At 41.5% G+C, this 14,384-nt stretch overlaps 2 protein-coding genes across 2 annotated transcripts in view; both read right to left on the bottom strand.

The window, feature by feature from the left end:
• heca (hdc homolog, cell cycle regulator) overlaps positions 1 to 6,375 on the bottom strand; it is a 9,683-nt gene extending 3,308 nt beyond the window's left edge. Inside the window, exons 1-3 of the mRNA XM_069722331.1 lie at positions 5,951 to 6,375; positions 1,785 to 2,859; positions 1,331 to 1,497 (exon numbers count right to left, since the gene is read on the bottom strand). Coding sequence (XP_069578432.1) covers positions 1,331 to 1,497; positions 1,785 to 2,859; positions 5,951 to 6,089 — 1,381 coding nt within the window. The 5' untranslated portion in view covers positions 6,090 to 6,375. The remainder of the gene's footprint in view (positions 1 to 1,330; positions 1,498 to 1,784; positions 2,860 to 5,950) is intronic.
• A 770-nt stretch (positions 6,376 to 7,145) lies between these two features.
• On the bottom strand, positions 7,146 to 11,440 carry abracl (ABRA C-terminal like). The gene is made up of 3 exons (XM_069722346.1): positions 11,339 to 11,440; positions 10,235 to 10,300; positions 7,146 to 9,693 (listed from the first exon to the last, which is right to left on the bottom strand). Exons 2-3 carry the CDS (start codon positions 10,293 to 10,295, stop codon positions 9,509 to 9,511), a joined length of 246 nt encoding a protein of 81 aa, XP_069578447.1. The 5' UTR covers positions 10,296 to 10,300; positions 11,339 to 11,440; the 3' UTR covers positions 7,146 to 9,508.
• Between the last annotated feature and the right edge of the window lie 2,944 nt (positions 11,441 to 14,384).

Here is a 14,384-nt window from a genome sequence, read left to right as displayed (position 1 = left end):
AATTCACATTCATGTTGGACTGCGCAGAAGTCAGCAGAAACCCTTTCATGTCTACGTTCGCTGTATGGACTGGGCTCACTGACGGATCTATTTTTCTTTACATAAGGAAAGCCAAAAACAGTTTTCACACTTTAAATAAAAAGTGAAAGTATAATTAGGCATCGTAATGCATTCGTGATTTATTAATAAACCGCTCAGTGGCACACACTGATATTATCATGATGAGCAGCATTCCTGTTGCACTGTGCAGGAGTCTGAACGCAACGATGGCCCTGAGATATCAACATGTTTATTAGATTAAAAAAAATCCCATCGTGCATTTAGGTGGTTTAGATGTAACTCAACTTTGCTTTCAATCAAAATCAGGTGTTAACCCACCACGATGTCACCTGTTGGTTTGTGAACGGCCGTTTTGAAGTCACCATCTTGGTTTTCTGGAGCCAGAAGTGACCATATTTGGACAAGCTAAGGACATTATGCCCCGCCCACCCCTAGGCATGTCAGCCAAACCAGCCACGTCTCCAAACACACCTCTCTCTGAGACCTAAGGTCTAATTAACTATAGAAATATTACCACAACAATTATTAGAAGGAGTCCATTTCGCCAAAGACAGTATGATGACTTGTGGGGAAACAAATGAATTGACTTCATATTTCATGAGAATTTAAAGCCTTTTGAATGGGAGACAGAGGTTTTTAGGTGGTCGCAATTTAACGTACTTTCACATTGGCTTCACTTTTTAAGACCTGGAGACTATGTGGCCATTTCTATTTACAGTCCATGCGAATGTCAATGCATCCGTCTCCAACCACCGCTTGCCTGCAGGTTGATGACATTTAAGGTCCCACCCAGCAAGTTGACGGTAGGTCTGTGACCTACGAGACCCTCACGGCTGAACATTTGTTCCAAGACGAATCCTCAGCCTCGCCGTTGATTGCTTATCTCACTTATGATGTCTTGTAGTTTATAAATATGGTAAATGGTCTGTACTTGTATAGCGCTTTATCACCTTTTGGTCTCAAAGTGCTTTAGCATGGTTTTCCCATTCACCCACTAATGAGACAGATCACCATGCAGGGTGCTGCCATCAGGAGCATGTTCACACACTGATGGTACGCAATCGGGAGCACCCTGGGGTTCAGTGTCTTGCTCAGGGATGTGGACGGGGGGGAGCTGGGGATTGAACCACCGACCTTCTGATTGGTGCGCAACGCACTCTACCGTCTGAGCCACAGGCTCCCCGATACTAATGTGTCCGCACATGGACATTGTTAGCAAGGTTAAAACCTTAATTTTTGACGGGAAGAACTCTTGAACGCGAGGTCTGACCTTGAAGGTGACAGGGGACGTCGTACTCGATCTCATCGTGGCGCGAGGGGCTGAGAAACAGCGTCCCGTCCACCAGAGGAAACTGTTCGAACACGGGCAGCGCCCGGTGGCACAGCGCGCAGTTCACCACATTCCTCTGGCTCGCACTGAGGGCTGACAGGATGAACCTACGCGATAACATGGACACATTAAAAACATGTAGTTTAGGTTTTTAATGTTTGAGTTGAAATTTTTTGGGGGGGAAATTGTTAACTTCACCTTTTACCTTTAATTATTACATTTCCCTGGACAACCATATATTTATCGTATCACGATGGCAACATTTCTACAACGATCACAAAATGTATTTTTAACCAAACTGTGCTGCCCTAACATGAACTGTAAGATGCTGTAAAATCAGGACCAAAGAGCTTTTCAAGTAAGCATAAGAAACGACATTTCCCAGCAGCTCTACCTGCGCAGCTCCTCCCCCTGGCCTGCCTGGGCGTCGTCTTCCATGCGGACGTGGTACGTGTTGAGTTTATGGCGGGGGACGTGGGTGAGGAGCTCCGAGAGGTCCAGCCTCCTCAGGAACTGCACCGGGTGAGTGTGGGGGCCGTCGCCCATGCCGCCGGGGCCGAGCCGGTGGTGAAGCGGGAGGGCGAAGGAGAGCTGCAGGGGAAGAACGGACCCGGGGTCGAGGGGGGAACCGCCGGCTGCACCGCCGGAGGCTCCCAAAGAGCAGCCGCCACCCCGGGCCAGAGCTCCCCCGACCAGCAGGTGTTTCCTCTGCGGGTCCATGTGGACGGCTGATTTGAGGAACTCTCCCAGCTGACGGGACCCCCGCAGACCTGCTCCTGCGCCTCCTGGTCCGAGGGTAGCGGTGGGGGAGAAGGTGAAGCCGGAAGGAGGAGACTGTCCCGGGGAGTCACATGGAGATTTCTGATGAGGCCCCAGAGGAAAGGGCCCTCCTGCAGCTTGTCCCCCTGCTGCTCCTCTCTCCATAGAGTTCTGTCGGTCCATCGACGGTCTGCAAGGTAACTCCTGACTGGACGCCCTGTGAGCTAGTTTACCTCCTGCTGCTCCTGCTGCTGCTGCTGCTGCTGCTCCTCCCGCTGGTTTACATTTCTTGGGCTCCTCAAAAAGCCCGTCCCCGGGCCCCACAGCGCCGCCGCTGGCCCCATTCCTGCCCGTGCTCCTCTCCGACGGCTTCTTCTTGCGCTCGTCCTGCATGCGCTTCACCTGGTACCAGTCGGTGTCCTTCTTCAGGTGACCCTGGCCGCAGCGGCAGGAGCAGAACCTGAAGGCCAGGTCGTAGCCCTTCTTGGTCCACATGTTCTGCCGGCACTGCTTCTCGTTCCAGGAGCGCGCGCGGCCGATGCAGTTGAACTGGACGAGGATGGAGCTCTCCCACTCGTAGAAGCACTGCAGGTGCATCCAGTTGCCGTGAGGGCAGAGCTCGTTGTTGCAGAGCACCCGCTGGTAGTCGTCCTTCTCCAGGTTGATGGGGCGGGCCAGGCTGCAGCCGAGAGGGGTGGCGCACTGGACCTCTGAGGAAGCAGAGAGGAGGCGGGAGGAGAGAGGAGGAGAGGGGAGGACTTTCAGTTTTTGGTCTATTAGACATAAATACACACATAAAAGTCCTTAAAACTCTTCCACGTTTTCCGAGAGGCCGACAGAAGTCTTCAAATGTAGTTTTTCGGACTCGGAAAAAAGTGTTTCCTTTCCTGCTTTCATTTCATAACTATATGTCGTCACAGGTCTGTGTTTATGTGATAATAAATATGACATGAGCTAATCAGACAGAGGATGATTTTGTTGTGTTCTCACCACAGCTTCTTTCATTTTCCGTCACTTCACACTTAAATAACTGCAGCTTCGTGCTGCAAAACAATAAGATGATTCATCCTCTGTTTATACAAGAAGCCAGAAAAGTGAGAAACATGTCTATAACCAGCTTCAGATGAGTTTTTTTGTCCAAGAATCAGTCCACAAACCCAGATATTCATTCTACACTGCTGTAAAAAAAAAAAAAAAAAAGTCTCATTATTGAGGAGCTTAAAAAAGGAGAATGCCAGCTTTTTGAATTATTAATGACTTAACTTATTAACTGGTTATGAAACATTTAGAGTGGACTTTAAATCTGTCTCTCCAGCATCACCAACAGGGCTGCAACTAAAGATTATTATTCATTCATGAGTAACCTGCTGGTTATTTTGACCATTACTCAGTTGATTTAGTATAAAAAGAGTCCAAAAACAACAAAGTTATAAAAAATATAAATGATATAGATTATATACAAACTAGAAAAAAGCTTTGAATTTTAGAAGCTGGATCCAGCAGATGTTGATTATTTTATCTTTATAAGTGAAGTTTCAGCATCTTGAATAAGAGAAGTTGCTGCTTTTTCTCATCTTAAATTTTTACCAACTGAATATATTTGTCTTTCAAACTATTTGAAGATATCAATTTCAGATTCTGGTCTCTTTTTTGGCACTTTTTTTTTTTAACATGTTTATTGGTCGGAGCTCCCCAATGTGTCTAAATCTTTCTATTTACCGACCAATCACAATAACTGATTAATAAATTCACAACTAAAACGTCCTGTGTGACTTCATATCTCTAAACAGCACTGACTGCAATAAGACTAATGTCCCAACAAAGAGGTTTCTCCATCATAAACTTAATTACAACAAACACAGCACGAGGTGCAAACGATGAAGGAGTGATTTCAGTGTCCTCGCAGCCTCATCGGCATCTATTTATGAAATTCAACTGGGTCAGAGCAGCTCTATTCAAGCCCTGCCAATTGTCAAGTCTGGATGTGAATCAAGTAGATTTGGGCACAGAGTCTCTACGAGGAGCAGCTCATTGTGGGCGTAAGTGTGTGTGTGTGTGTGTGTGGGGGGGGGGGGTAGTTTCCTCCTTCCTTTTCCGGTACTGTCAGCTTTTTCTATTCTCTCTTTTTCTATCATCAAACACTAAAGAGAAAGTGTAGACATTTTGTTCGGTTTTAAGTTAAACTTCAGCGTGAATGAATCTTTAATATTGATCAGGACAATAACTATATTGTCGAACTTTGACTTTCCAATAAAAGTAACTTGTTCTTCTGTTCTGAAAAGTAAATATACCAACTTTTAATTTGGGCTGTGACGACTGTCTGCCTCAAACTGGTCATGTTTGATACTAGCAAAAATAAAACAGCTCCTCTGAGTTCATGGTGACATATTTAGATGATTCTTTTGTTGAGTCCAAACCCAAAAGATAATTCCTTTTACTATAATTTAAAATGAAAAAAAAAAAAAAAAGCAGCAAATTGTCACGTTTGTGAAAATGGAAACATTCAACGTTTGGCATCTCTTGCTTGAATCATTTACCTGATTCATTTCCGCACTACTTCACAGAAATATTACCTGCTGCTTGTTGACTACAAATGCAATCAGTTTGATTAGTGAATACCAAACTTGCAGTTAAATTTTGTCTTTGAAAGAAATCTGAAAGTTCGCTGATTTTAGCTTTTTTTTTATTGACATGAATTAATAGAGTGATACCAGATTATCATTTTGATGTAAGAAGTGACTTTTTTTGGTTTTTTTACTGGATCTGCAATATTGCACTTGTGATTCCTACAGATGAAGAATGGATTCATTATGAGACGTTTTTTTTTAGGGCTCAAAGTTAGTTTAAAACCATATTTGTAGAGTTTCTATGAGTGCATGCAGCCCTGCAGGTCGACTTTCTGGAGCTGTTGTAAGTCTGCATGGGATGAAGTTGAAATTGAGAGCGCAAACAAGCGGTGAGGTGTCAGCATTACCCTTGAGGAGGAAGGCCAGAACCAAAAAACTGTGGACAAGGTGCGCGTCAGGAAAAGACAGCTGAGGCCTGCAGGAGAGCCTGCACACCAAATGCAGCGGCCGTCGAGCTTTAACGTGGACGTAAAGACAGTCAAAGAAAGGCCGCCCTGTGTCATTAACACCTGCGTTAGCTACTTTTGACAGCAAGGCATATATTATTTCCAGAGGCGAAAATCTTTTTTTTTTTTTTTTTGCACGAGGAGTTCGAGGAGCCAAACTCCATTCATAAATTCCACAAATTAAAGAGTTCTTGCTCCTTATCCACTATTGAAACGAGATAAAATATCAGTAAAGCCGATTTACGAAGCAGCAGAAGCCTCTGCCAAGTTCGGCTTACATCCAACACTTCAAGCAACACCTACTCCAATAACAGCCTTCTGTTCCACAATCTTTTGGTACCAAAACAAACCTCGGCGGCCTCAAAATAAATTGTCACAATGCGAGATTTCAGTGCAGTTGAGCAATGGCTACTTGCTGGTTCATTTACATGCTAAAAAAACAACAACAACAACAACAACAACATCACTCCATTTACACAAGGCCTTAAATCGTGGCAGCCCATATTTGCCAATAACCGAGGAAGCGTGCAATGCCACATTTCTTAATCGAAGTTTGGCACGGCGTTTATCTCCGCGTAGGGGAGAAGTGGCGGGGGTGAATGGGAGGGTGGGGGGGGGGACATTTGCAGGGCATGTATCTGACAGTCGTGCAGGCAGACAAGGGCTTCCCCTGGCAGGAAGGCAGCATCACCAAACTTCACCACATCTGAGCCCGCTTCCTCACTCACCACTTGAGCGCTCGTTCCTGGGTGCAACGGCCGCGGCCGCGCCTCCTGACGCGGCCGCGCAGGCTCCATTTTCCTGCTCATCTCCGCTGCTGTTGGTGCGTTTGCTTTTCTTTCCCTTGTTGTTCTTCTGGTTGGGCATTTTACAGGATTCGGGTGTCACTGTTATTTTTCGACCTCTATCGACGGCTCCTGTCAGCGCTGTCTGACATTTCCGTGGACTCCATTTCTGCAAGGGGACTCTGCTTGTGTGTTTCTGCAGGGTTTTTGTCTTGGCGCCGTTGGCCTCGGTCTCCTCGTGGACGTCAGGCTGGGTTTTGTGCAGCAGGTATAAGAAATAAGCTGCTATAACCTTTAAGAGCGAAGGCGTGTCCGTCTCTTGTTTTGATTCCTGCTCTGCTGTTTTCTTCCACCCCCTGACGTCATGGGACCCCGCCCCCAGCATTGGCTGTTAACGACTTATGCTGCGTTCAGGTCCCGTGGGAAAGCTCGGAATTTACTACTTCAAATGCGTGTTTTATTTAAAGGTGCAAATATTTAGGTGCCCTCTTGTAATACCACTTCGTACGTGAGGGGGGGGACAATGAGTCACTGTCGGTCCAGCTCTGAGAGTTTCTGCATTTAGGATGAATGTGGAGTTGTTAGTTGTTGTCAGTTAGTTAGTGGGTGACTTTTTAAAAATAATAATAATTGATTAGTATGAGCCCAGTAGTGGATTTACTAAAAAAATATATATGTAATTAAAAAAAAAAAGCCTAAAAAGACAGCAGCTAAACTTGAAAGACTGTTGTTGTTGCTTGTTGCAGTGAATATGTCTGAACTTGGTGTCATATTGTAAAAACAACAACATGAAAACCACTGCTGTACAAGTGGATCATCGTAAAAATATTTTTGCTTACTTTGCAAAATTAAATTAAATTTAGAAAAAAAAAACATTGAGGGACAGATTAGATGCCCACAAGTTTTTCTTGCAGCATTATGACACTCCGTATCAAAAGATATTCAATATTAACTGACACAAAAAAATACTTGATCGGATTTGATCAAGATTGCTTCTTTTCATTGGCCCAAAATCCACAGTCAGATTAGGTAATAATTTAGCACGTATCCTCAGTAACCGTTTTTGAATGTAAAATGTGAATTCAAGTTTTAAACTCTAGTGTCATAAAAAGAAAAAAAAAACACAGTACAAAGCAGGTTCAAGACTCCCAAGTGTAAAGATTTAATTCCTCGGAGTGTTTTCAACAGTAACATAAACATCTGCTCTCTTAGGAATGTCTATTTGCCAATACAAAAAGACAGCAATGAAGCACTTGAACACAACATGCAGGCATCCCACTTGTACACAGAGATGGCTGGAGGTATTGGTACTGCTCTCACAATTACTTTCTTTCTTCCTCTTGACAAATGTTTACTTGTAATTTGTTTTTAAGAGAGCCAATTTGAAACTCCCTCCAGAGCAACAGCAGGATATTCATGACAGTGATGCATGCAGCATGCTCTTTCCTCAGTTTTACTTTTCTTCATTATTTCCACAACTTTACAGACTTCTAATTATCCCATTATTTACTTATGATAATTAGATGTCATGTAATCAGGTTATATTTCGGTTTCAATCACAATCAGAATACAATTCAGCTCACCGCAGTTTTTCATCTATCTGTGCCACCAATGCCCAGAAAAAAACAAAACAAAAAAATCCCATTTCAAGTTAAATTTAAACAACTAACGCCTGAGTGTTAAAGTTGAAAGATTTAGCGAGGTTGATACAACAGCAGTGCTTGTGAAATGGGTTTTTCAAAAACCTGCAGGCCAGGTGTCGTTTCACAAGGCTGATAACTTGCTTCTTTACATCAAGAGAAGCAGATAATGTGTGAACACGACCGAGGCCCAAATTAATGAGAACTTCTTTTCAAAACTTTGATATTATGCAAACGAGCACAGTAGCTGTCAAGGAGATGTTACATTCAGGAAAAAAGTTGGTCCATCCGGTGCAAAAAAGACAAATCTTTGTTTTCAAAGAACCACAACCACTTGGAAGGCCAAAGTGGTCAGAATTACACGAATTAAAAATGCATTTTTGAAAAGAAATATCACGTGAAATATAACCAACATATCAGTTAACAAATTTGAAACGTTAATTGACCCTGCATCTTATTTTTTGGGGGGGCATTTAATATTTTATTCTAGCAATATTTTTATTCACCAAAAGCTTGTTCAATTTCATAAAGTAATCTTTCTCTAATTTTTGTGCGATTTGTTTTTTACCCTTTTTGTCACTGTGATTATTTTTTTTTCACAAATTCTCTTTAATTCATTTCATTTTGACATCTCTGGACCTTCATACCAAGCTCAGACTGCTTGTTGATAAAGTCTAAACAAATCACCTACAAGTAGTGAGTTTTCAGAGAAGACCGGTTGCACCTGATCAGAGAGTTTGGTTTGACCTCTGGTGCAGAACACAGAGTGCTAAACTAAAAACTGTAAATCTTGTGTTCCTAATCTAAGCCACAGGACAGTTACTAAACATATTTGGTTGTGTTGATTTGGTCCTGAGAATCATCGCAAATTAAACTTTTTTTCCATTTGGCACCAATCACCCTGTAATTATACACTAATAAAAAATTGCACAAGAAATACATTCGCCATTTGCTCGTCATCTATTTCTTACAAAACGAAATTTTTTGGAGTTTTTTGTTTAGCAGAGAAAATTCATTAATGACTACATATAAAAAAGGTGGAATAAAAACGACTGTAGCGCTTTGCAACGAGTACAAAAAGGTGCAAGTCTGTGTTAAAATGCACTTGAACGGTCACTGTAGTCGTAGTTTCTAAGAAGGAATTGTTCCTGGATTTCCAAAATCTCCGGTCTCGTAAGGTCTTATTACAAAGTCCACAAGAGGTAGTAAAAATGGCTCATGTAAACAATAAATGGAACTGCCATTTGGTGACACTGTTGGTGGACCTGTTGTCTTACAGCGGTGTTAGATTTTGATGCAGAAGCACTCATTATATTACATGACCTTTAGGTACCGGGGTCTTACTGTAGCTCCCACTGCCTCTTGAGAACGTAAAGGGAGAATTAGCCTTGTGCAGCCATTACAAATAATTAGTCAGAGTCGGATTCAATTTAAAAAAAAAAAATGTAAAAAGAAGTTTGCTGAAGCGGCTAAATCTAGTCAGGATCTGGTCCCGACACTGAAACTGTCAAAAGAGGCATCTGGTTGTGATCCACCTGCGGTTGATAAAATGTCAGCGCCTGAGACACAAACAAAACTTCTCCACGTCATCTGAAACTATGTTTGACTGTGATTGTTCACAGACCCTGAAAATCATAGAAAATATTCCGAAGTACGGCACATTGAAATACAACGAAAAATCACACGCAGACGTCCCAGCCGGGTCGAGTCTAGATCTGATCGGTTATTGCATTTCAATTCAAATACTGAGCCTTGTAAATAGAGGATGAAAACAGAAGGCGGGTGACAGGCTGGCGCACCGCAGAAGCTCAGTATTTGTAAGGCTTCGCTGCCAGAAGGTCGTCCCAGCCGAACGTCGGTCTCATTCTTGGAGCAGGATGATGTCGACGTTGTCGTGGACGCCCTGCAGGAGCAGCTCACCCTGGAAGTTGATCAGCTGCTTCTTCTTGGCTGCCCTCAGGGTGCCCACCAGCGCCTCGAAGATGTTGGCGCAACGGTCGTCATTAAACAAGACGCCGAACTTCACGCAGGTTTGACCGTCAGCATCTGAAATAAGAGATTAATGCAGTTTAGCGAAACAGTTATTACAGTAAAAAGACGAGACTTTTCACATCAAATGGATTCTAATTGGAGTAGCAGAGTTTAAACTAGGAGTCGGTTATCCTGTCAGTTGATCAATTTAAAGGATTTCTGAGCAAAAATGCAAAAAATAAATTAAAAAAAAAGACCCATTCCAGGTCCAGACAGATGATTACTTTAATAATTTAAATTGAAACCATTTAAATGGTGTAGAGAACAGGGCACCGACAACGAGTTACTTCTTTATCTCTAATAAGGACCCAATGTTTCACAGTTTGCCTGGAGCGTTGCACATGGCACGACGGTGTTGAGACATGTTGAGAGAGATGGACTGAAATATTCCCGAGGCAGTGTTATGTTTCCAGAATCAGGAGTGGTGAGCGAGAACTACTGATCAACATCACGCGATTGCATTATTGTGCTCTGTCAAAACTCAGGAGACGGCACGCCAAGCAAATTCAAGACGAAACACGTCATCCTGCAATACAGAATCACGGCTTTGACTCACTTTTGCTGCCGAGTCGTTGAATCTCCTGCACCAGCAGTTCCACTTCATGGGAGACATTCATCGTTGCTGGAAGACAACAAAATCAAGGGACAAACAAATTAATGCAAAACAACTTGGTTTATTTAAAGTACCCTGGGTCTGAAATGGAAATAATCACGCCCGCTTCAGCCCTTTTCCTGAGCCAAACTCTATTCAATTTTGGGCCATTTTAGGTTGCACCATTTAAAATAAAAACATTAACGCCTTTTTAAGAGTAGAATATTTTTCATCAAAGCCCATTCCTCACTTCGGTACATGATTTATCCACCAAGCAGCACTTATGTCAATAAAATGGTCACCTTTCCCAACCAGCACTGTCAATTTGGGCAAACAATGCAAGGGTGGAGTAATAGCAGTAACAGTGGTTTAAGTGAAATTAAGTGATGCTTCAGTCATGAAATGTGTGCCGAATTTTACAACAGAGGGATTTAGTGTAAGGACAGTCTTAATATCTATTTACCTAATCATAAAAATTGGGTTATCGCAAGGCAATTCAAATTTCTACCATATTTGCGGAGGGAGTTCGGTAGTGGGATTCTATCTGTACAAGGGGAACGTCTGTTTATTGTCCGTAAATCCATTAAAAAAAACAAATTATAATTATAATTCAAGTCATCAGATGCGCTCAGACAGCACAAGAAAAGCAGTAGATTAAACAGGGATACTGATAGCAGCACTGAGATGAACAAGCAACAACGTGAACAGGGCGGACCAAGATCAATGCGGAAATGAGGGTTTAGCATTCACGGCTAGAAGACGCTACGTGTAAATTCATTTATTTTTACAGATGTGCAGCCATCGGTCTCAATATCCACAGTTCAATGATGTTGTCCGTGTCTCCGTGGAGAAAAGAACATTTTCCTGTGAGCAGCAGACCAGAGCTCTCCGGTAACAATAGCCTCAAACCCCAGACAGACGATCCGCCGGGAGGACCGAGGAGTTCTTCAGACCGATTAAATATACGGTGGAAACACGATTAAATGAAAAAATAAACACAAAACCGGTTTAAAAGCAACAGTGACAAATGCATTATTTTATATATTTTTTTTAATTTTATTTTTTTACCTGACTGTGCGGTTCTTTGTGCTTCAAACGAGGCGATGGACGATTTACTGATGAATCGGCACCGGTAGAAAACGTTGCTGCGTTCAGGGTCTGATGGGAAAATTCCCCTTTTTTTTCTTTTTTTTTTTATAAATCCAGGAATAAAGTGGAACAGAGCACAGTTTTTGCTCAAGCACGTGTTAGATGGATTAAAGGGTATTGAATGGGTCTTTGTTTTGTAGCAGCAAGTGTTGCAGTCGGCAAAAATAATAATAATAAATATATATTTATAATAATGTTAATTTCACCAAAAAAAAAGTAAAATACAAAACCAGAAATGATATTTTTACTATTTTTGTAATACTTTCATAAACACAATAAATTGTCACATTAGGGTCAGAGTTTTCAACCACATCTCGTGGCTTTGTAAGCAAACTTTATTCACTAATAAAGGTCATGACATGCAGCTGAAAAGACTTTACAATAACTCACCTCTGGCATCCATCACAGTACATATAACACTGTTGACTGCTTCAGAAATATATATAGACCTTGTATATATATATATATATACTCCTTTTTTTTTTTATATTTATATTTTTTATTTTATTGTTTTTTTTTGTTTTAACTCTAGGTGTAATTAACGATCCCCCGAGCTCTGCTTTACTAAAGCTGTCATCCTCACTGCTCTGAGAATGATGTTGCATATAAGCAATGCTTTCAAACATGTTTCAGTAATTATAACCTAGTGGCATCTGCAAGGTTGTCAAAATGTAAGATTGTAGGGTTTTTAATAATCCAGATTTCCTATGATACATGAAGGCAGCATGAAAACTCATCTGACTTCATCGTGACACAATGCGATACTTCCAGGGGCATTGCCCCATATAAGGAGTTGAAGAGGACGGAAATGTGTTGTCTTCTTTTCTGCCTTTGCAAACAAGTGAAATTTTTTCCAGTTCTCCAAAAAGAAAAGAAAAACGAAGGCTCACAGCCGGTTGAACAGGTGGTCACTTAGCAAAGTCTCACTAAAATCAAAATAGCCTTAGATGTTTAGTTATCAGGATATGTGAGTGTGCAGGTTTTTAGTTCTTGCAGAGGATGCCTGTGCCTTTGTCAAAATGTAGTTCGATGATCCTCATTATTGCGGTGTTGGGACCATATGACAAATACTAAATTAATATTTAAATTACATGCAGCCCCTCAATTGACATGAACATAATACAGTTTAGTTTTGTCTTCATGAAAATGATGAGCTTGTGCTATTTAATGTCTGAAAACTACGAACTAATACACTATTACTTATTCCTATTATTGTCACATTATTAAAAACACAAAGCCAGCAGTGAATTTTGTGCGAAATAGAGAACCGTATCAAAGTGTAACATCTGTATTTTCACTACAGTAAACCGTCCCGTCCTCTTATCAATTACAAGCCATGGAACGAGTGTGGCTTTTATTTTGAAATCACTCATCCGGGTCCCTGCAGGCCAAGCGAGCTCGCGCTGACTCGGACCGGAGCCCAGTGACGTCAGGAGACGTCAAGCTAGCTCGGAAGAAACGAGAGATGAGACCGGAAGTGTACCCAGTTTGCCTTCATAATAAAAGCGCAACTTTGGAAGAAGCGCGGTAATTATTGAATATATGTTTTACTCCAGCGAGAATAGATTTAACATGTTCTCTGTTTTCTCACATATTATTATATTTTCACTTTGATCTCATCTTGTAATTAAAAGTGGAAAATTCAGAGGGAGATCCAAATTGGATGACTTATATGAAATATACAAACATTTTCAAAACACTCTCAGCTGACACTACATTAAATGTTCGCTTGTTATCACAATATTTGGTATCTCAAGAAGATGAAATGATTGTTTTCTTTATAGATAAAAAAAAACAACAACAACTCATGTCTAAAAAAGATAAATGAACAAAACAAAAAGACTGCCATGCTCCTAGTAACCTAATTTCTCTCCCCTTTTCTGTGCAATGTGAACAAGTTCTTTTGCTAGAATATGACGTGACCCCGGGACTTGCCCACTTTGTGTGGTCAATCACACGAGTGAGGAAAAAAACAGCCTGTGAAAATATGAATGTAATTTGGTTGTTTTCCTGACTGAGGAGCTGCTACTTGGATCCGGTGACACCAACAGACCTAACGAACTGGTTAAAAAGGCCCCCGGCTCCATAATTGGCTGCAAACTGAACAGTCTGGAAAAGGTGGTGGAGAGGAGGACGCTGAACAAACTGTCATCCATATCGGATGATCCTGACCAGCCTCTCCACCGCCTGCTGCGGGGACAGAGGAGCACTTTTCTCCAACAGACTCATCCAGCTCCGCCGTCACAAGGACCGATGCAGGAGATCATTCACTGCAATAAGACTTTATTAATTATTAATATTTATAGTTCTCCTCTGGCCAAATCTGTCCTACATCACTTACCATCTTTTGCACTGAACTGCTGACCATTACGCTGTTGTGTAATTTTATAAAATTGTATTTGTATATGCTGTTCATTTTTATATTTTTACCTCGATTTTTATTCTGTCATTTTTACTGCTTACCCTGTATCTTTACATGCTGCTGTAGTGGAAAAATGTCCCCTTGTGGGATCAATAAAGTCTATCTATCTATCTATCTATCTATCTATCTATCTATCTATCTATCTATCTATCTATCTATCTATCTATCTATCTATCTATCTAACTAGCAAACGGACAGGATAGGTAGATCGATGGGGGGTTCAAATTTTGTCAATTAGTGGCAACAACTAACTGAATGTGAATAGCTATATTGGCACATGGAATAAACTAATCACGTGCAACCCTTTTGCGGGATCAATTTCAGAGAGCAGTTCTGATACAATTAAAACATTCCCAAGTAGACATGGGTGTTTACAGCAAGGCAAGTTTATTTGTATAGCACATTTCAACAACAAGGCAATTCAACGTGCTTCACGTGAAACTGTTACAAGAATCAAAACACAAGGCAAAAGAAAAGGACATTTAAAAACAATTAAGAACAGTGATTTAAACATTAAGCAAGCTAAACATAGGATAAAAGTTA

This window comes from Brachyistius frenatus, unplaced genomic scaffold (genome assembly GCF_029030835.1).
Source record: "Brachyistius frenatus isolate BFR_SWC_R1_liver_20210118 unplaced genomic scaffold, ASM2903083v1 Contig_286, whole genome shotgun sequence".
Lineage (NCBI taxonomy): Eukaryota > Metazoa > Chordata > Actinopteri > Embiotocidae > Brachyistius > Brachyistius frenatus.
The sequence above is the reverse complement of the archived record's forward strand: the minus strand, read 5'-3'. Positions and strand labels throughout refer to the sequence as shown.

Coding starts and splice junctions, on each gene's coding strand:
- abracl (XM_069722346.1), bottom strand. CDS start 10,295: ATGAATGTCTCCCATGAAGTGGAACTGCTGGTGCAGGAGATTCAACGA. Junction 9,694..10,234: donor TCAACGACTCGGCAGCAAAA/GTGAGTCAAAGC, acceptor CTCTTATTTCAG/ATGCTGACGGTCAAACCTGC.